Source organism: Dipodomys merriami, unplaced genomic scaffold, assembly GCF_024711535.1.
Source record: "Dipodomys merriami isolate MVZ:Mamm:240054 unplaced genomic scaffold, mDipMer1.0.p SCAF_158, whole genome shotgun sequence".
NCBI classification, from domain to species: domain Eukaryota; kingdom Metazoa; phylum Chordata; class Mammalia; order Rodentia; family Heteromyidae; genus Dipodomys; species Dipodomys merriami.
The window spans coordinates 329,395-350,839 of record NW_027202915.1 but is presented as its reverse complement, the minus strand read 5'-3'; the positions used below and the strand labels follow the sequence as shown (position 1 = coordinate 350,839).

General features: G+C 53.7%; 1 protein-coding gene across 7 annotated transcripts in view; it reads right to left on the bottom strand.

Moving 5' to 3' along the window:
• Positions 1–21,445, bottom strand: part of Catspere (catsper channel auxiliary subunit epsilon) — a 74,806-nt gene that overhangs the window by 24,613 nt on the left and 28,748 nt on the right. For all 7 annotated transcript variants that reach the window (XM_070023173.1, XM_070023166.1, XM_070023168.1 and 4 more), the window contains 8 exons: positions 20,324–20,766; positions 19,826–19,884; positions 18,838–18,913; positions 15,169–15,221; positions 13,782–13,832; positions 12,911–12,944; positions 12,765–12,844; positions 239–338 (listed from right to left, as the gene is read on the bottom strand). In XM_070023173.1, the coding sequence (XP_069879274.1) occupies positions 239–338; positions 12,765–12,844; positions 12,911–12,944; positions 13,782–13,832; positions 15,169–15,221; positions 18,838–18,913; positions 19,826–19,884; positions 20,324–20,766 (896 nt within the window). The remainder of the gene's footprint in view (positions 1–238; positions 339–12,764; positions 12,845–12,910; positions 12,945–13,781; positions 13,833–15,168; positions 15,222–18,837; positions 18,914–19,825; positions 19,885–20,323; positions 20,767–21,445) is intronic.

The following is a 21,445-nucleotide window of genomic DNA, read 5'->3' as shown; positions in this document are numbered from 1 at the left end:
CAAAGCCAGCCCAGACAACAAAGTCCGTGAGACTCCTCTCTCCAATGAAGCACCAAAAAACTGGAAGTGGCGCTGTGGCTCAAAGTGGTAGAGTACTAACCCTGAGCCAAAAGGGCTCAGGGACAGTGCCCAGGCCCTGAATTAAAGTCCCGTGACAGACAAAAAAAAATCCATGGAACACAGTTTGCCTTGTTTCCTGATAGGCATGTGGAATGTGGCTCAGGTTCAAAGCTCCCACCTGGGTCATAGTGGTGTTGAAGCTGTAGTCGTCCCGGCCATGTATCTCCCACACTATGAAGTTTACTTCAATGTCTTTCACGTAGCCATTTTCATCATATCTGAAAGGAGCAACGAACAGAAACACCAGTTCAGTCTAAGCCAGCGGGGGGTGTGTGTCTGTGTGTGTGTGTGTGTGTGTGTGGTTCTGCTTCTAAGTCAGATGGGCTTCTGCATCCATCCTGTCTTTATCAGCTGTGGCTCTGGGATTTAATCCAGGGGAAATTAAAGTCTCTAGCCCTCACCGCTTCTGTGTAAAATGAGCATCTGCTGGAAGGGTTTCTTCTGTCAAGACTGAAATAACGGCCAGGTGTCGGTGGCTCATGCCTGTAGTCCAACAACACAGGAGGCCGAGACCTGAGGATCGTGGTTTGACGTCAGCCCAGGCTGGGCAGACAAATCCAAGAGACTCTTATTTCCAGTTCACCAACCAGCAGCCAGAAGTGGGGTGTGACTCAGGTGGCAGAGTGTCAACTTTGAAGAAGACAGGAACAGTGTGAGCTGAGAAGAGGGACCAGCAGAAGGAGGTGCCTGTGTGATGAAGGAGGCGTCTGTGTGATGGAGGAGGAGGTGCCTGTGTGATGGAGGAGGAGGCGTCTGTGTGATGGAGGAGGCGTCTGTGTGATGGAGGAGGCGTCTGTGTGATGGAGGAGGCATCTGTGTGATGGAGGAGGAGGCGCCTGTGTGATGGAGGAGGAGGCGTCTGTGTGATGGAGGAGGCGTCTGTGTGATGGAGGAGGCGCCTGTGTGATGAAGGAGGCGTCTGTGTGATGGAGGAGGCGTCTGTGTGATGGAGGCGTCTGTGTGATGGAGGAGGCGTCTGTGTGATGGAGGAGGCGTCTGTGTGATGGAGGAGGCGCCTGTGTGATGGAGGAGGAGGCGTCTGTGTGATGGAGGCGTCTGTGTGATGGAGGAGGAGGCGTCTGTGTGATGGAGGAGGCGTCTGTGTGATGGAGGAGGCGTCTGTGTGATGAAGGAGGCGTCTGTGTGATGGAGGAGGAGGCGTCTGTGTGATGGAGGAGGAAGCGTCTGTGTGATGGAGGAGGCGTCTGTGTGATGGAGGAGGCGTCTGTGTGATGGAGGAGGAGGCGTCTGTGTGATGGAGGAGGAGGCGTCTGTGTGATGGAGGAGGCGTCTGTGTGATGGAGGAGGAGGCGTCTGTGTGATGGAGGAGGCGTCTGTGTGATGGAGGAGGAGGCGTCTGTGTGATGGAGGAGGAGGCCTGTGTGATGGAGGAGGCGTCTGTGTGATGGAGGAGGCGTCTGTGTGATGGAGGAGGCGTCTGTGTGATGGAGGAGGCGCCTGTGTGATGGAGGAGGCTCCTGTGTGATGGAGGAGGCGTCTGTGTGATGGAGGAGGCGCCTGTGTGATGGAGGAGGCGCCTGTGTGATGGAGGAAGCTCCTGTGTGATGGAGGAGGCGCCTGTGTGATGGAGGAGGCGCCTGTGTGATGGAGGAGGCGCCTGTGTGATGGAGGAGGCGCCTGTGTGATGGAGGAGGCGTCTGTGTGATGGAGGAGGCGTCTGTGTGATGGAGGAGGAGGCGTCTGTGTGATGGAGGAGGCATCTGTGTGATTAGGAGGAGGTGTCTGTGTGATGGAGGAGGCGTCTGTGTGATGGAGGAGGCTCCTGTGTGATGGAGGAGGCTCCTGTGTGATGGAGGAGGCGCCTGTGTGATAGAGGAGGAGGCGCCTGTGTGATGGAGGAGGCGCCTGTGTGATGGAGGAGGAGGCGTCTGTGTGATGGAGGAGGCGTCTGTGTGATGGTGGAGGAGGCGTCTGTGTGATGGAGGAGGCGTCTGTGTGATGGAGGAGGCGTCTGTGTGATGGAGGAGGCGTCTGTGTGATGGAGGAGGAGGCGTCTGTGTGATGGAGGAGGCGTCTGTGTGATGGAGGAGGCGTGTGTGATGGAGGAGGCGTCTGTGTGATGGAGGAGGCGTCTGTGTGATGGAGGAGGAGGCGTCTGTGTGATGGAGGAGGAGGCGTCTGTGTGATGGAGGAGGCGTCTGTGTGATGGAGGAGGCATCTGTGTGATGGAGGAGGCGTCTGTGTGATGGAGGAGGCGTCTGTGTGATGGAGGAGGCATCTGTGTGATGGAGGAGGCGTCTGTGTGATGGAGGAGGCATCTGTGTGATGGAGGAGGTGTCTGTGTGATGGAGGAGGCTCCTGTGTGATGGAGGAGGCGCCTGTGTGATGGAGGAGGAGGCGCCTGTGTGATGGAGGAGGCGCCTGTGTGATGGAGGAGGAGGCGTCTGTGTGATGGAGGAGGCGTCTGTGTGATGGAGGAGGAGGCGTCTGTGTGATGGAGGAGGCGTCTGTGTGATGGAGGAGGCGTCTGTGTGATGGAGGAGGCGTCTGTGTGATGGAGGAGGAGGCGTCTGTGTGATGGAGGAGGCGTCTGTGTGATGGAGGAGGCGTGTGTGATGGAGGAGGCGTCTGTGTGATGGAGGAGGCGTCTGTGTGATGGAGGAGGAGGCGTCTGTGTGATGGAGGAGGAGGCGTCTGTGTGATGGAGGAGGAGGCGTCTGTGTGATGGAGGAGGCGTCTGTGTGATGGAGGAGGCGTCTGTGTGATGGAGGAGGCGTCTGTGTGATGGAGGAGGCGTCTGTGTGATGGAGGAGGCGTCTGTGTGATGGAGGAGGCGTCTGTGTGATGGAGGAGGAGGCGTCTGTGTGATGGAGGAGGCGTCTGTGTGATGGAGGAGGAGGCGTCTGTGTGATGGAGGAGGAGGCGTCTGTGTGATGGAGGAGGCGTCTGTGTGATGGAGGAGGAGGCGTCTGTGTGATGGAGGAGGCGTCTGTGTGATGGAGGAGGCGTCTGTGTGATGGAGGAGGCGTCTGTGTGATGGAGGAGGAGGCGTCTGTGTGATGGAGGAGGCGTCTGTGTGATGGAGGAGGCATCTGTGTGATGGAGGAGGCGTCTGTGTGATGGAGGAGGCGTCTGTGTGATGGAGGAGGCGTCTGTGTGATGGAGGCATCTGTGTGATGGAGGAGGCGTCTGTGTGATGGAGGAGGCGTCTGTGTGATGGAGGAGGCGTCTGTGTGATGGAGGAGGAGGCGTCTGTGTGGTGGAGGAGGCGTCTGTGTGATGGAGGAGGCGTCTGTGTGATGGAGGAGGCGTCTGTGTGATGGAGGAGGCGTCTGTGTGGTGGAGGAGGAGGCGTCTGTGTGGTGGAGGAGGAGGCGTCTGTGTGATGGAGGAGGAGGCGTCTGTGTGATGGAGGAGGAGGCGTCTGTGTGGTGGAGGAGGAGGCGTCTGTGTGGTGGAGGAGGAGGCGTCTGTGTGATGGAGGAGGCGTCTGTGTGATGGAGGAGGAGGCGTCTGTGTGATGGAGGAGGAGGCGTCTGTGTGATGGAGGAGGAGGCGTCTGTGTGATGGAGGAGGAGGCGTCTGTGTGATGGAGGAGGAGGCGTCTGTGTGGTGGAGGAGGAGGCGTCTGTGTGATGGAGGAGGCGTCTGTGTGATGGAGGAGGCATCTGTGTGATGGAGGAGGCGTCTGTGTGATGGAGGAGGCGTCTGTGTGATGGAGGAGGCGTCTGTGTGATGGAGGCGTCTGTGTGATGGAGGAGGCGTCTGTGTGATGGAGGAGGCGTCTGTGTGATGGAGGAGGCGTCTGTGTGATGGAGGAGGAGGCGTCTGTGTGGTGGAGGAGGCGTCTGTGTGATGGAGGAGGCGTCTGTGTGATGGAGGAGGCGTCTGTGTGATGGAGGAGGCGTCTGTGTGGTGGAGGAGGAGGCGTCTGTGTGGTGGAGGAGGAGGCGTCTGTGTGATGGAGGAGGAGGCGTCTGTGTGATGGAGGAGGAGGCGTCTGTGTGGTGGAGGAGGAGGCGTCTGTGTGGTGGAGGAGGAGGCGTCTGTGTGATGGAGGAGGCGTCTGTGTGATGGAGGAGGAGGCGTCTGTGTGATGGAGGAGGAGGCGTCTGTGTGATGGAGGAGGAGGCGTCTGTGTGATGGAGGAGGAGGCGTCTGTGTGATGGAGGAGGAGGCGTCTGTGTGATGGAGGAGGAGGCGTCTGTGTGATGGAGGAGGCGTCTGTGTGATGGAGGAGGCGTCTGTGTGATGGAGGAGGCGTCTGTGTGATGGAGGAGGCGTCTGTGTGATGGAGGAGGCGTCTGTGTGATGGAGGAGGCGTCTGTGTGATGGAGGAGGAGGCGTCTGTGTGATGGAGGAGGCGTCTGTGTGATGGAGGAGGAGGCGTCTGTGTGATGGAGGAGGAGGCGTCTGTGTGATGGAGGAGGCGTCTGTGTGATGGAGGAGGAGGCGTCTGTGTGATGGAGGAGGCGTCTGTGTGATGGAGGAGGCGTCTGTGTGATGGAGGAGGCGTCTGTGTGATGGAGGAGGCGTCTGTGTGATGGAGGAGGAGGCGTCTGTGTGATGGAGGAGGCGTCTGTGTGATGGAGGAGGCGTCTGTGTGGTGGAGGAGGAGGCGTCTGTGTGATGGAGGAGGAGGCGTCTGTGTGGTGGAGGAGGAGGCGTCTGTGTGATGGAGGAGGCGTCTGTGTGATGGAGGAGGCGTCTGTGTGATGGAGGAGGCGTCTGTGTGATGGAGGAGGCGTCTGTGTGATGGAGGCGTCTGTGTGATGGAGGAGGCGTCTGTGTGATGGAGGAGGCGTCTGTGTGATGGAGGAGGCGTCTGTGTGATGGAGGAGGAGGCCTCTGTGTGGTGGAGGAGGCGTCTGTGTGATGGAGGAGGCGTCTGTGTGATGGAGGAGGCGTCTGTGTGATGGAGGAGGCGTCTGTGTGATGGAGGAGGAGGCGTCTGTGTGATGGAGGAGGAGGCGTCTGTGTGGTGGAGGAGGAGGCGTCTGTGTGGTGGAGGAGGAGGCGTCTGTGTGATGGAGGAGGCGTCTGTGTGATGGAGGAGGAGGCGTCTGTGTGATGGAGGAGGAGGCGTCTGTGTGATGGAGGAGGAGGCGTCTGTGTGATGGAGGAGGAGGCGTCTGTGTGATGGAGGAGGAGGCGTCTGTGTGATGGAGGAGGCGTCTGTGTGATGGAGGAGGCGTCTGTGTGATGGAGGAGGCGTCTGTGTGATGGAGGAGGCGTCTGTGTGATGGAGGAGGCGTCTGTGTGATGGAGGAGGCGTCTGTGTGATGGAGGAGGAGGCGTCTGTGTGATGGAGGAGGCGTCTGTGTGATGGAGGAGGAGGCGTCTGTGTGATGGAGGAGGAGGCGTCTGTGTGATGGAGGAGGCGTCTGTGTGATGGAGGAGGAGGCGTCTGTGTGGTGGAGGAGGCGTCTGTGTGATGGAGGAGGCGTCTGTGTGATGGAGGAGGCGTCTGTGTGATGGAGGAGGCGTCTGTGTGGTGGAGGAGGAGGCGTCTGTGTGGTGGAGGAGGAGGCGTCTGTGTGATGGAGGAGGAGGCGTCTGTGTGATGGAGGAGGAGGCGTCTGTGTGGTGGAGGAGGAGGCGTCTGTGTGGTGGAGGAGGAGGCGTCTGTGTGATGGAGGAGGCGTCTGTGTGATGGAGGAGGAGGCGTCTGTGTGATGGAGGAGGAGGCGTCTGTGTGATGGAGGAGGAGGCGTCTGTGTGATGGAGGAGGAGGCGTCTGTGTGATGGAGGAGGAGGCGTCTGTGTGATGGAGGAGGAGGCGTCTGTGTGATGGAGGAGGCGTCTGTGTGATGGAGGAGGCGTCTGTGTGATGGAGGAGGCGTCTGTGTGATGGAGGAGGCGTCTGTGTGATGGAGGAGGCGTCTGTGTGATGGAGGAGGCGTCTGTGTGATGGAGGAGGAGGCGTCTGTGTGATGGAGGAGGCGTCTGTGTGATGGAGGAGGAGGCGTCTGTGTGATGGAGGAGGAGGCGTCTGTGTGATGGAGGAGGCGTCTGTGTGATGGAGGAGGAGGCGTCTGTGTGATGGAGGAGGCGTCTGTGTGATGGAGGAGGCGTCTGTGTGATGGAGGAGGCGTCTGTGTGATGGAGGAGGCGTCTGTGTGATGGAGGAGGAGGCGTCTGTGTGATGGAGGAGGCGTCTGTGTGATGGAGGAGGCGTCTGTGTGGTGGAGGAGGAGGCGTCTGTGTGATGGAGGAGGAGGCGTCTGTGTGGTGGAGGAGGAGGCGTCTGTGTGATGGAGGAGGCGTCTGTGTGATGGAGGAGGCGTCTGTGTGATGGAGGAGGCGTCTGTGTGATGGAGGAGGCGTCTGTGTGATGGAGGCGTCTGTGTGATGGAGGAGGCGTCTGTGTGATGGAGGAGGCGTCTGTGTGATGGAGGAGGCGTCTGTGTGATGGAGGAGGAGGCCTCTGTGTGGTGGAGGAGGCGTCTGTGTGATGGAGGAGGCGTCTGTGTGATGGAGGAGGCGTCTGTGTGATGGAGGAGGCGTCTGTGTGATGGAGGAGGAGGCGTCTGTGTGATGGAGGAGGAGGCGTCTGTGTGGTGGAGGAGGAGGCGTCTGTGTGGTGGAGGAGGAGGCGTCTGTGTGATGGAGGAGGCGTCTGTGTGATGGAGGAGGAGGCGTCTGTGTGATGGAGGAGGAGGCGTCTGTGTGATGGAGGAGGAGGCGTCTGTGTGATGGAGGAGGAGGCGTCTGTGTGATGGAGGAGGAGGCGTCTGTGTGATGGAGGAGGAGGCGTCTGTGTGATGGAGGAGGCGTCTGTGTGATGGAGGAGGCGTCTGTGTGATGGAGGAGGCGTCTGTGTGATGGAGGAGGCGTCTGTGTGATGGAGGAGGCGTCTGTGTGATGGAGGAGGCGTCTGTGTGATGGAGGAGGAGGCGTCTGTGTGATGGAGGAGGCGTCTGTGTGATGGAGGAGGAGGCGTCTGTGTGATGGAGGAGGAGGCGTCTGTGTGATGGAGGAGGCGTCTGTGTGATGGAGGAGGAGGCGTCTGTGTGATGGAGGAGGCGTCTGTGTGATGGAGGAGGCGTCTGTGTGATGGAGGAGGCGTCTGTGTGATGGAGGAGGAGGCGTCTGTGTGATGGAGGAGGAGGCGTCTGTGTGATGGAGGAGGAGGCGTCTGTGTGATGGAGGAGGCGTCTGTGTGATGGAGGAGGCATCTGTGTGATGGAGGAGGCGTCTGTGTGATGGAGGAGGCGTCTGTGTGATGGAGGAGGCGTCTGTGTGATGGAGGAGCGTCTGTGTGGTGGAGGAGGAAGGGCTAGGCGAGGCTCCTCATCACTCATCAGCTGCCTGCTCTCAACTAGCATGAAACTGAAACCACACCACCACAGTGAGAGCCAAGCTTCTGCAGAGTTCCCCAGAGGAAAATTCTGGAAGGTGTGCTGGGTCTCGGAGGGTCAGCAGCTGAGAGGGGGGTGAGCAACCCCAGCTTAGAGAATGGATGAGGATGCCTATGCACTAGTGGGCCTGGGCCGTGCCCTGGGGTGGGTGGGGGGCAGGGCGCTGGGCTGAGTGCTGGGAGCACCCCCCCCTGCCCCTCACCCCCGCCAGCCCCCTTGCCCCCCCTCCTCCCGAGCCCGGGGGTCAGAGACGTGCTGCTTCCCGCTAACTCTGCTTTTCCTGCCACATCAGAATACAGCCTGGAGACTCACGCTCAAGCGCAGTTGTGCAGAACACACAGCTTTGCATTCGAGGGCCCACAAGAGCCAAAGCAGGGCTGGCTTCCTTCTCCAGGTTACTGCTCATGTTTCCGAGTGAAGCTGTCTCCCCAGCCCTCGGGGCACCCGGGTCTCAGGCACCGGCCCTCCCCTGTGATGTTAATATCTCACGGTCCCAGACCGTGCCTCATTCCCCGGCTCTCAGCTGTACACTGTGCTCTATCTGGCTTTCTGGTGCTTGGCCTGGTGGTGGGAGAGACGGCTGAGGAGCGCCCTAAAATTCCAGCCTGAGCACTTACCCCTCTCATCACAGGAAAATGAATGAGGTACACGCCATTGTCTAGTTAAGTAAGGATTTGCAAAGTCTAACTGTAGCAGCTTTGTTAAAGGAGTGGAGTGTTTACCCTATCTTCCAGAAGTCATGAAGCTCCCGGATTATTAAGAACTAGTTGCAAAGTGCTATGTTTTTCAAAAACAGAAAAACAACCAAAAACTAAAACTAAAACTAAAAAAAAACCTTTATTGACCCAGCTGAACTGCCAGCTTTTGACTTTCACATGCGCAAAGAGCCACAGTGCCATCTTGCGGCCATAGCTATGCATTGCATGACCTGTGACTTCTGGTTATAATTACCTTTGATAATGTTTTTATTCACTTCATTAAGAATATGTGATAAATATATATGCCTTGACAAGAAGTGTTCATTTTCACTAATATCTCTTAGTATAGATGAGAATACTAATGAAACCTGAAAGATTCAGAAATGTCACCAACCGGCTACTATGTAGCTAGGATTATAGGCGTAAGCCACTGGCACCTGGCTGCTGCTTTTTTTTGGGGGGGGGGGGGGTCCGGTCGTGGGGCCTGAACTCTGTGCCTGGGCGCTGTCCCTCAGCTCTTCAGCTCAAGGCTAGCGCTCTACCACTTGAGCCACAGCGCCACTTCCGGCTTTTTTCTTTTTGCTTATGTGGTGCTGAGGAACCGAACCCAGGGCCTCAGGCATGCAAGGCAAGCACTCTACCACTGAGCCACCTTCCCAGCCCAGCTGCTGCTTATTTTTGACATGGGATCTAGCACACTTTTCTGCCTCAAACTTGGATTCCCCAGATCTCAGCCTCCTGAGTAGCCAGGATTACAGGTATGAGCCACCAGTACCCAGCTTATTAGACTTTTAGTTGTACAATTCTGTACAATTCTGCCTGACCTTGCTCCAGTCATTCCCTGCGAAGGCAGCGACTTTGTTAGAATCCAGAGACTTACACAGTGGGCCGCTGCTGCCACATTCCAAGCCTAATCAGCCACAGCCAGACTGGTTTTCAAAACTGCAGAGTCCTCCCTCCCTCCCTCCCTCCCTCCCTCCCTTCATTCCTTTCCTTCCTTCCTTCTTTCCTCCCTTCCTTCCTTCCCTTTTATACCACCCCTCCCCTTCCCTTCTCTTTTTAAGATAGAACCTCAGTATGCTGCCCAGGCTGGCCTGAAGTCATGATTCTCCTGCTTCAGCTTCCTAGGTGCTGGGATTACAGACATGCACCACCAAGCTTAGTTCCAGAGTTTTCTAGTTTCCTTCTAGTTCACAAAAAGACTCTTCATATATCCCAGGTTGATAAAAGAGCCTTTGGACCCCACAGAGGCTGTAAAGCCCAGCTTCCAATCCTGAAATCCAATATCCTGGATGAAGAGAGGCCTTGCTGGTTACTGAGTGTCTGAGTTCTTGATTTACTTCTTGCCCCTGACTGCTGTTCCTTCCTCTTGTAAGCTTTGCTTGAATAGCAATGCATCTTTGCTCTGATTTATCCATAACCATGCACATCTATTATGGGTGGAGATGACTCATTAGCTCAGTCTGCCATATCACTATAGTTACAATCACTTGTTTTTAACCTTTATCCTCCAACTGTAAATATACTTATCTATCTTTTCTCTTTAAAAAGTGAGCTCTATTCTGGCCTTTTTTCTGCTTAATTAGACTTAAGAGTCTCATGGAATTTTCCTGTCTGAACTGGCTTTGAACTTCCATCCTCAGATCTTAGCCTCCTGAGCAGCAAGGATAGGTATGAGCTACCAGCACTTTGCTTATGTTTTTCTCTTCCTTCCTTCCTTCCTTCCTTCCCTCCTTCCTTCCTTCCTTCCTTCCTTCCTTCCTTCCTTCCTTCCTTCCTTCCTTCCCCTTCCCTTCCTCCTTTCCTTCCTTTCTCTTTTGCCAGTACCTGGGCTTTAACTTAGGGCATATGACTGTCCCTGAGCTTCTTTTGCTCAAGGCTAACACTCTACCACTTGAGCCACAGCACTGTACTGAGGAATGGAATCCAGGGCTTCATGCACGCTAGGCAAGCACTCTACCACTAGATCAAATTCCCAGCCTCTTGTTTTTCTTTATAGGTAAATTCCTCTCCTTCCTCTCTTTTCCAAAGAGTTGAGAAATCGTAGATAGCATTTGCCTCCATTTTCCTCGAGCTCACGCGCAGCTGTCCTGCAGTCTGCCTGTGCCCTCAGTCCGGCAGAGAAGTTACTCTCAGAGAGATCACAAGTGGCAGGCAGTGTCAAATGCGGTGGGTACGCGCTAGGATCAGTTCACTACGCCTGTGAATCTGAGTCTTTCTTTTAAATCTTCATTGTCTTTTTCCAGGAAAGAAAAGTTTGCGCCTTTGAAAATTCTCACTGCCTTGGTTTCTGAAATTCTGCCTTCTCTAAGTTGTTCTTACATTTTTCCTTACGTTCTTCCTGGAATTTATTCTGGATGCTTTACTCGGTCTAGAGCGCTGTATGGTCTTGGGAGGGATCAAATGCTTCTCATTTGAATATTATTAAGGGGGTACCTCCCACTTGGGGGAATCTCATTAGAATATTATTAAGTGCTTCCGGTGTTCCCTTTCATGTGGAGGGAGATCAGTGAACAGAACACCGCGGTCTCTGGAGGACAGAAGCTGGGCGTGTGGCCCTGCTTCAGTGCCTTCATCTTGGGAATGACTTGCTTTTAGGGTCCCACATCCTTCTGAGTACCTTTACGTTCTACGCTTTACACCTTCCCTGTGGTCTTTGTGGTGTGGCAGAGTTTTGTTTCTTCACATGGAAGCCACATCTGTCAATGCATTTTTGTCAGTAGTGAGTGGCTCTGAGCTGTCTTATCCAGATTCCTTTGTCATCCTCAGTCACCGGGGACTTGGGTAGGGAGGAGGGTGACAGTCGGACCTCCCAGACACCCCAGCGACCTTCTGATCACTAGCAACCATTCTCGACCTCGTGCCACTGCCGCTGGTTCCCTGCGTCTCTCCAGCTCCGCCAGTTCACCTGAGCTTTCACACTTCCTGGGGCGACAGCTCCCGGGTGCCAACGGACTGCCCGACCCAGGGTGTGACCTCCGACCCGGCCCCCTCCCCGGAGCCACAGTTTTCGTATCCTTCCAGACAGACAGAGCGGTAACCCTGAGCCTGGCTCCACTGGCGAGGCGGGGTTCCGAGCACCAGAGCACACAGCCAGGAGGGCGACGCAGATCTCCCCTCCTCTGCAGAACTTCCACGGCAGTTGATGAGGAACGACAGTGAGGAACTAGGTACGCAGTGTAAAAGAAGAGCCAAGAAGGACATATTTCAAGCAGGACTGAGTGGCCTATTGCATCAGTTTTTGTAAATGAGAGTTGACCACTGACTTAACAAAATGAGATCACCGACCAGACTGGCCAGCGAGGCCGGGGGAGAACAGGGACGCGTTGGCCACGGCCAGCCCAGGAGCTGCAGGTGGAGATCAAGAGAGGGCTTTGCCGTTGTTTGACTGGTTAAGAGAAAGGCCTGGTCCAGTAGAGGCATGCGGCACGGGAAGGGGTTCGGACGCAGCGCTCTCACTGAGGAAGGGGGGTTGGGGCAGAAGTGGAGGGACAGCGCCCCTGTGGGTGCTGACAGGTGTGAAGATGGCCTAGGGCTGGTAGTTCTCGTCTGGCCCACACGGCTCGCCTGTCTTTCCCTTCTCTTTATACCATGTACCACCATCGAGTGGTGCCTGTTACAGTCATCTACGCGTCTCAGAGAGGACTCCGTTTCTTTGCACTTGTTACTTTTTCAGTCATTTTTCTCCTCCTGGACCCAGTTTTACTGACTAGTCTCCCTGCTAAGCGTCATCCATACCACAGCTGTACAATTGGCTTCAGCAGATACTCCATCGTCCCTCTCCACAGGAAGAGTGCAAGAGTGGCCAGAACGCGCCCCCCCCCCCCCCCCCCGCCCATAGCCTGACTCTGCGCACCAGCTTCCCAGCTCGCTACGGGCGCGCCCCACTCCCCTTGTGCTGGAACCTCAGACCTTTCCTCTTAAACTCCTTCCTTAAACTTTTGCTTGAAAGGCTTACCCAGTGATATCCACAGATCCCTTCTGCATGTCTCTCCTTTTCTCTCTGACTCAGCTAAGTACATATTCATCATCGTTTAAGGCTCAGTGACTCAGTGCAGGTTTTCTGAAACAGCTTCTGGAACCATCTCTCTTCATGGCTTGGCTGGATTCTGTCCTTCTGAGCCTCAGTGCTAGCCACCTACTCACTCTAAACCTGTTTCCTAGTTCATCAGACTCTTGAGCTTCTGAATATAGAAATTCTGTTATTCATCTGTGAATTCCCAGTGCCTGGCACCGGAAATAATAAACTGAGCAGGACTGAAGAATGTAGCTCTTATCTATCTATCTATCCATCTCACATATATAACATATACATAACTTATAACATGTCATAACATATATATGTATATAACACATATCTCAGGATAAAGCATTATATAAACAAGGAAATAAGTGAAAACACAAAATCCCCAAGCCCCAGGCCTCACTTGAGCCCCACTCATCTCCCAGCTGCGAACTATGTAATCTCCCTCAATACACAGGGACTACTTTTGCCTAACTTTGTAACACTAGGACTCAAAGCTAAATGTTACATGTATTTTGTGCCCAAAAGTATGTCATTCAAAGCCTGTTATACTTTACAACTTCTAAATAATTTAAATTTTAAAATGAGAATTATACTTACAGTTGAATCAAAGGTTGAAACGTCTCTCTGAAGTCAATTTTCAATGGGCAGCCATATTTTCCCCAGTCATACCTTACCTTCTAGAAAAAGAAAAGCACTTGTGTTATGGTACATATTTGGCCCATTGACAGAATTAGTTTTCTTACCAAGTCTTTAGGTGGTCGCTGTCGCAGATATGACCTGTAAAAAAAGACATTTTTCATTATTTCCCTTTCCTCTTTTCAAACTTAAAAACATAATGACTTTGTTTAGGTAAGAAGGTTTCATAAAAGTAGCTAAACATGGTTAAAAACTACTGAGCACGTTGCACACATATTTCCACATCCATGAACATAATCACAACCACCTCTACGGTGTGTGTGTGTGTGTGTGTGTGTGTGTGTGTGTGTGTGTGCATGTGGTGTGCGTGACACCGTTCTCCACCTGTGCATGCCACACCATTCTCAGATAAGGTGTGCAGGTGTTCAAGCCCACAACCTTGCTCTCCTTCCTGCTCGTCACATGCATGATTATGAGGCCCATGTTCATTGTTGTTTTCATGTGGTTTGTCCCAGAATAGTAAAAGATGAAAGAAAAAAAGCACTTCAGAATCAGTAACAATAGATGTGTCTTTTATAGCTCAGTTACCTCCTAACTGAGATGTCTTACTGTCATGAAATCTTTCTCACAAAGTCAAAGGAATTCTACAAATTGTGATGAGCTTGACTCTTACAGTCATGTAGGCTTAGGGAGAGAAGATGTAGGAAGAAAATCCTCTTGTGTGTTTCCTTACCCCAGAAGGAATAGTATAGCTCAGAGCCTGAGACGTGCTCTGTCTATGCCAATCACATGGAGACCCAGGGGTGGGGCGTGGTCGAGTGTGCTTCAGAGGAGGTTCATTTCCACGTCTACATGTTTGATGTGACTGGCTAAAGCGTCACACCAGACCCACAGATGCCGACAGGAACTCAGTGCTTACAAATGACTAGTAGTACATGGACACCAAATGCAATTCTCGTATTCGAAAATATTTCTTACTTGTCAATCACGTAAGAAAAATCACGGTGTTGACACCCAGTTTTATTGAACCTGCAAAATGGAACAGAGAGAGGTGGGAAGTCAGCGCCTGTGAGGCTGCGCTCGGCGCTCTGACGGGAGCCGGCCGCGCGGCGTGCTCACTGAAGCGCGCTCTGCGTTGGTTTGTATTATTAGTCCTCCTCCTCCTTTCTTCCCCTCTCTCTTCTTTTCTAGGGTTTGAACTTAGGGCCCTGTACCTGCTAGGCAGGTGCTCTACCACTTGAGTCATGCTGCCAGCACTTTCTTTTTCTTTTTGCGTTAAATGTTATCTGAAGACAATGGAATTTGAAATCTACCGGTTCACTAATTCTACCTTGTGAATGTTTATTGACAAATTATGGAAAATGAGTGGTGGTTGGGACAGGTTGGTCAAAAGACCCAACCATTCCTCAAGACGGGGTGTTGCGGTCAGTGAGCGCAGTGACTGCTGCAGCCGTCTGCGCGCTGCTTGCCATGCGCAGGAGCAGCTCGCCTTCTCACCCCAGGACCTCGACGTGAGGCGGTGCCCAGACGTGCCGCTCCACAATGATGCCAAAACAGCGCGTCATCACAGGTGACAAAACACATAGAATTTTCTCTAATTGAAAAACAAACCAAAACCCCCAACTAGAAAGCCAGCAGCCTTGGGGGGTGCAGGGCCTGGACGCTCACAGGGCGGCACGGCGTGGCCTCACGGGGACAGATAGCGTGGTAGTTTCTCAGGGAGTTAAACACAGGACTTCATCGGGCCCAGTGATTCCAGCATACCTCAAATTAAAACAGGTGTTCAGACAAAACTTGGATCCAAGTACTCATCACAGTACGAAACATGAAAACGGGCCAAGATCTGCAAACCAGTGGATCCCCAAATGTGGAATTCCACACCGTGCAGCGCTGCTCTGCCATCAAAATCATGTCAGGAACGCTAACACGAGGCTGGCTGCGTCCGCATGCGCTGGGCGTGCGCTGGGTGTGGGCCGGCCTCTGTGTGCTGCTCACACCAGGAGCTGGTACAGAAGTCCAGCCTCCCTTGCCGTGCAGGCTGCCCTGGGGAAATGGAATTCTAACTGCGGTGCAAAGCAGAGATAACGGCTTCTCTTTCTATGTTGTCTCTGGGAAACGGCACTGCAGAGCCCAGAGAAGTATCAGCAGAGGCTGAGACAGGCTCTTACAAAGGGAATTCACATGGAATATTTGACTTGAGAACAAGTTCAAATGAATGGAAACCGTATACCCCTGCTGGTTCAATTTTGGATTTCACGCTGGGTGTTGTCAGTCAGTAGGCTAATGGTACCCCCAGTGATTCCCGCTAACCACACTGTGCATCTTAAATCTTAAAGGAGAACAGGTCACGTGGAAGTATACTTGCCCACGAACTCCGATGTATTTATGAGCGTCACAGCCCACGGCTATTTGGAACACCTGAAAATGGAGAAATGTCCAGCGTCACTCACAGGAGCTAAGGCTGCCAACACAGCTAAAGGCAAGCACCGTGGACTTGACCTACAGACTGCGCATGGGTGGCGTCGGAAGTTTCAGGTTTTCCTCATCTGGGAGCATCTGCATATGCGTAATGAGATGTTTTTTTGGGGGGGAACCCAAGCCTAACGAGGAAACCCATTGGTGCTTCATGTCCACACAGCCCCAGGGTGGTGTGGGGCAATTCTATGCTCCATGTCCCTTCATTCTGACTGCCACCTGTCACCTGAGGTCCGGTGTGGATTCCCATGGGTGACGGTCGGGTTGGAAAATGTGCAGATTTTGGAGCACATTGGGATTTCAAAGGCTGCAGCGCTCACGAGGCCCCGCGGAGGCAACCTGCCATGCTCCTCCTCTGTCCCCTGCTTTCTCCTTGCTTCCTTCTGCCTTTCCTGCCCCGATGGCTTGCAGGGTGTTTCTCAGCCTCCTGAGCGGCCGCCATCTCCCATCCATCCCACCACAGCGATGGGCTCTGCAGTGCCTACCACAGGCCCAGCTACTTAGGCTCTGATGTTTTTCTTTTTCTTTTTTCTTTTTGGTCGGTGGTGGGGCTTGAACTCTGGGCCTGGGTGCTGTCTGTCCCTCAGCTCTTCAGCTCAAGGCTAGTGCTCTACTGCTTGAGCCACAGCGCCACTTCCAGTTTTCCAGTGGTTTATTGGAGATAAGAGTCTCAAGGATTTTCCTGCCTAGGCTGGCTTTGAATCATGATCCTCAGATCTCAGCCTCCTAAGTAGCTAGGATTACAGGCGTGAGCCTCAGGCGCCCAGCATGATGCTTTTCTTTCTTAGAGACCAGGTGTTTACCTGAGCACGTGTGCGTGTTCTAAGTGTGGGCCTCCTGCTTTGAGCTCTCCTCTGTTCAGAGGAACACCTGCCACAGCGGCGATGAGGAGGCCTTGCTCGCTTGTTCACTTGTGGGGCGGGGGAAACGCTCAACACCACAACTGCTTGTTAAAAAGTAGTAACAGGGCTGGGAAGGAGGCTCAGTGGTAGAGCGCTTGCCTTGCACGCATGAGGCCCTGGGTTTGATTCCTCAGTCCCACATAAGCAAAAAGCCAGAAGTGGCGCTGTGGCTCAAGAGGTAGAGCTCTAGGCTTGAGCTGAAGAGCTGAGGGACAGCGCCCAGGCCCAGAGTTCAAGTCCCACAGCAGATAAAAAAAAAAAGTAATAACATCTACACACAGCTGTGGGACTTTTTGTGTGTGCCGGTTTGGCTTTTTGAGATAGGCTTTTACTATGTTGCCTAGGGTAGCCTCAAACTCCCCAGCCTCCTGCCTCAGCCTCTTGAATTATAAAATTAGTATTTCTTTTTTTTTTTTTTTTAGTGGTGCTGTGGCTCAAGCGGTAAAGCGCTTGCCTTGAGCTGAAGAGCGCAAGGACAGTGCCTATGTCCAGAGTTCAAGCCCCATGATCGTCTGTGGAGACTTGGGACTTGGCAATCACTGAGCAGTTACTGGCATCTCTGGGGCATTGCGTTCTGTGCAGCTGCAGCTGCCAGGTGCTGAGCGCATCTCAGATTGTGCCTTCATCATTCTCCCTCGTCCGCTGAGGGCAGGAACATGGGCAGGGGGCCCCCATGCCACCTGGTTGATGGCATTGGACAGTGTTTGTGTAGTGACTAGATACAAACATTCGGGACTACTGATATCTAAAAGAAAATGTTTTCTTGCAGTAAAATAATTCCTGTATTCATGGTAAAGAACGGGGGTAAAGGGATCCAAACAAGAAATGTACGTGACAACCTTGGAAAGATAAAATTACAGAAATGAGCCAGCACGCTGGACATTTATGCTTTTTGAAAAAAACAATAAACTCCCTGTGAATACTATGCCACTGAGCCTGGGCCTCCAGTGTCCGCCCCAGGGCCGCAAGGCACCCTGCTAGCGCAGCACAGGTGCCTTGAAATTTGGGGATCCAGTGGCAAAAGGCAAGTATAGAGTCCAGCAATGGACCTGTGCACACATGCGGCGCCACGGAGCCTTGTTTCACACGGGGGAAATGTCCATGAAAGCCATTTCAGTGTGGAAAATGGGTGACACTGGGAGAACCAAATAAAACCTCACTCCCATACACACACGCACATCTATACACACACACATATGTACATTTATACACACAGACATATCTATCTGTATTTGAGATAGCACCTCGTGGTGGTGCTCAGGCTGGTCCCGAAGTCACAGGCTCAGCAATCATCCTGCCTCAGCTACCAAATGTCTGGGGCTGCAGATGAGCAGCACACTGCTGGCTCTGCTGTGCTAAGCTACTTCCCCTATTAGAGGTGATCACCCCAGGAAGCCCAGAGTGAAGTGAATACCGTAGATCAAAGTTTAAATTAAAAGAGATGTTTTGTTTTGCGGCGCTCCACTAAGATGATAGGTTATACTTAGCAGCTGGACTGGGTTATATTTAAGATGGAAAGATGATTAACTTCATTAATCCTCTTCCATTAAGAAAACGGAGTGGTACCAAAACCCTACCCTAACTATGAATGCTTAAAAATAACATTCAGATTACATCCTTGAGCCCCTGTTTGTCTGCTCAAGGCCCATGCCCTGCCATTGAGCCATAGCTCCACTTCTGGCTGTTTGGTAGTGGACTGGAGATGAGGGTCTGATCTCCCTGCCCGGGCTGGCTTTAGACCGGGATCCTCAGGCCTCAGCCTCCTGAGTAGGGAGGGTTCCGGTGTGAGCCTCTCCTCTCCTCGCTTCCTCGGCTGTGCGGGCCTTGCCGGTGGGCGCTCTATCCGCGGGCCGGCGCGGGGGGTGGCCCGCTTCCCGGCCGGCCGGGCCTCCCCAAGCCCAGGCCTCAAGGCCCATTTCAAAGGCACCGTCCGCTCTCCCGGGCCGTTAGCTCCACCACGCTGTCCGTGTCAACGCCAGGGTGCCCGGGGGCCCCCGATCGCTGTGGCCACCCCCCCTGGGGGGCCGGGGCGGCGGGGCACCTGTCCTCCGCCCAGCCGGGCACAGCGCGGGCAGTCCGTGAAGGCCGCCACGAACCGGCAGGCTGTGGCCTCCGGGCCGAGCCCGGGCCGGGGCGCCGGGGCGCCGAGGCCGTGGTCGAGCTGGAGCTGTGACCGGGCCTGCGCGGTCGGGGCTGGCGGGGGACCGGCTCCCCAGGCCGGCGCCCGCCCAGGGCCGGTCACGTGGGGCCACGCCCTGGACGGGCCCTGCGGAGGGGGACGCAGAGCCCGGATGTGAACTCAGGTCACGCCTGGGCCGAGCGAGTCACCCACCGAGGACGGCGGCGGCAGGGGGCGCGGAGCCGGCCGGGGCAGGCCGGGCTGTGGAGGGGAGGCCCCGCCCCGCCCCGCCCCGCCCCGCGGCCACGCAGCCGCCGTGAGGAGGTGAGGCCTCGGTCTGTGGGAAGCCAGCCCAGGCAGGAAAGTCCGCGGGACTCTCATCTCGGGTCAGCTGGGGAAAGTCAGCAGCGGAGGCGTGGCTCGGTGGCTCTGGGGTCGAGCCGCGCACGCGCAAGCGCATGCGCACACAGAGACGGGAGCGCCAACGTCAGCGCAGTGCCGGCCGGCCGCGGGCCGACAGCCCCCACCGGACACTCACCTTTTGGGCTATGGGGCATGTCTTTGAGTATTCACTCGGTCGGAGCTGGATGAGCGCCAGTCCCGAGTTCTTCTCTCTAGGAAAAGCAACGCACAGGTCACAGAGAGCCCCGAGGGGCCACCGGCCCCGCCTCGCTCCCCCTCCCGGGCCGTGGCCTCAGCGTGCCGCGTCCTGCGCTGCCCCCTCCTGGACGGAGGCGGGAGCGCGCTGGGAGCCGCTGCGTGTTCAGCCCGCCCCCCTCCGTCTCCTAACCACAGGCGCATGCGTGATGTCAGCCGCCTGCAGTCCAAAAGGAGGTCAGACAGGATGGATGTGTGTGTGTGTGTGTGTGTGTGCGTGTGTGTGTGCGTGCGTGTGTGCACGCACGCGCGCCAATCCTGGGGCTTGAACTCTGAACCTAGGTGCTATCTGAGCTCTTTACAAGGCTAGCACTCTACCACTTGAGCCACGGCTCTAACTTGGCTGTGTGTGTGTGTGTGTGTGTGTGTGTGTGTGTGTGTGTGTGTGTGTGTGTGCGCGCGCGCGCGCGCTTAATTAAGAGATGAGTCTCATGGACTTTCCTGCATGGGCTGGCTTTGAACTCAGGTCTCAGCCTCCTGAGTAGCTAGGATGACAGGTGTGAGCCATCGACGCCTATCTTTCCTGTCAAATGTGCATGAATCATTTTGTGTTCAGACAAAATGTGAAGGCTCCAAAATAACAGGAGAAAAAATTCAAAAGCCTGATTCACACATTGTACCCTTTTGGGGAAAAAAAAGCTAGGAGGAAACAAAAACACGTGGGCAATTTAATGTGTGTTCTTCTGCAACGTAATTCTCAGCAAATATCCCCAGCCAAAGCCACATGAAGGGACTCAGGCCATTAGAGGGCAGAGGGAGAAGCCAGGGGGGGGGGGGTAAGGCTATTTGGAAGTATACATGAAGCCATTTTAATAAAAGAATACCTACAAATCAATAACCAGGGTTGCAAAGTTAAAAGCCACACTTACTGCTCATTGAAGTAATCCTGTACTGACTCATAATTTGCATCCTGAGAAAATGTAATTGTCTGAAAAAGAAAATTAAATGTATGTAAAGCAGGAAAGTGGGGGTGAGGCTGCATGGAGCGTCATAGCATTCTACATGCAGGTGCTCACACCTGTAATCCTAGCTACTCAGGAGGCTGAGACCTGAGGATCACGGTTCAAAGCCAGCCCAGGCAGGAAAGTGTGTAAGACTCTTAGCTCCACTAAACAACCAGTAAAGCTGGGAGTGGAGCTGTGACTCAGTGGTAGAGTGTTCGCCTTGAGCAAAAGAAGCTCCGGGATAGCATCCAGGCCTTGCGTTCAAGCCTCAGGACTAGCATGGGGGCACGCATGCTCATGTGCACGTGCGCGTGCACACACACACACACACACACACACAAACAACCCCCAAGAAACAAAAATATTAATATTATACTTTTTATATTTATTAAAAATCAAATGGAGTTTAAAATATGAACTTACTGTAGTCTTCGTGCAGTATCCCAGGGCGATTTCATAGTTAGTTACTTTTTGCATTGTTAATATTTTGGGGCCATATGATTCCACAACAATATATACACCAACATTTTCTGGATAAACTATCTGAGACCAAACGGTGAGGCTTTCTCCTTTGTCCAAAAAATAAAAAAGCTGAAAAATATTATTATGAAATGCCATGTATGGGCATTTGTCGTCTGTTCTCAAAGTCACACTCTGGACTTCCAGATTTAAGGGGTATTCCTGCAGTTTTACTGTGCCATTGTCGAAGATGTTCACCATATACACCAGGGAGGAGGCACTGAGGCAGAACGCGGACTTCACACTCTCGCTTGTCCACACATGCATTTTTATTGCATCTCTAATATTAATCTTGAAATAAAACATTATATTGTTTTCCATTTGTACTATAATATTTCCAAAATAATCTGGGAAAAAAGAGAAAAGTATTATTTTTAAATAACCAGGAATCATGTTGTTTTACTGAAGCATATTTTCTTTTTTGTGTCAATATTGGGGCGTGAACTCAGGGCCTTATACTCTTGCTTGGTTATTCCTCTCAAGGCTGGCACTCTACCTCAGGAGCCACAGCCCCACTTCCAGCTCTTTGCTGGGTAACTGGAGATAATAGTCTCATAGACTTTTCTGCCTGGCCTGGCACTGAATCTCAGTTCTCAGCTCTCAGCCTCCTGAGTAGCTAGGATGACAGGCGTGCATCACTGGTACCCAGAGCATACTTTTAATCCAAATCATTTCTTTCACAATCACTATATGCTTTTAGTATGAACTCTGAACTCTACCTGCACTGGAGAACTCTTCTACTTTCCCAAACACATTTCTCTTCTGGTCACTGGATCTCTTTCAATTACATAGGAAGAGCTTCTGAGCATGACATGACTACAATAGTATTGTTGAGGTGGGCTTGTTCTCCACCCCCCCCTCCCCTGCCTAATTCCTGTGGGAAGTCCTGACCCCACTGTGAGAAAGGGCCTGTAGAGCCTGAGATTATAGGACCTAGGGTGGGGTGCAAATCTGATGGTGTCCTTGTTAGGAGAGGAACAAAGCCTTTTCCCTTCCCCCCTGGGACCTCTGGGACACGTGGCTGTC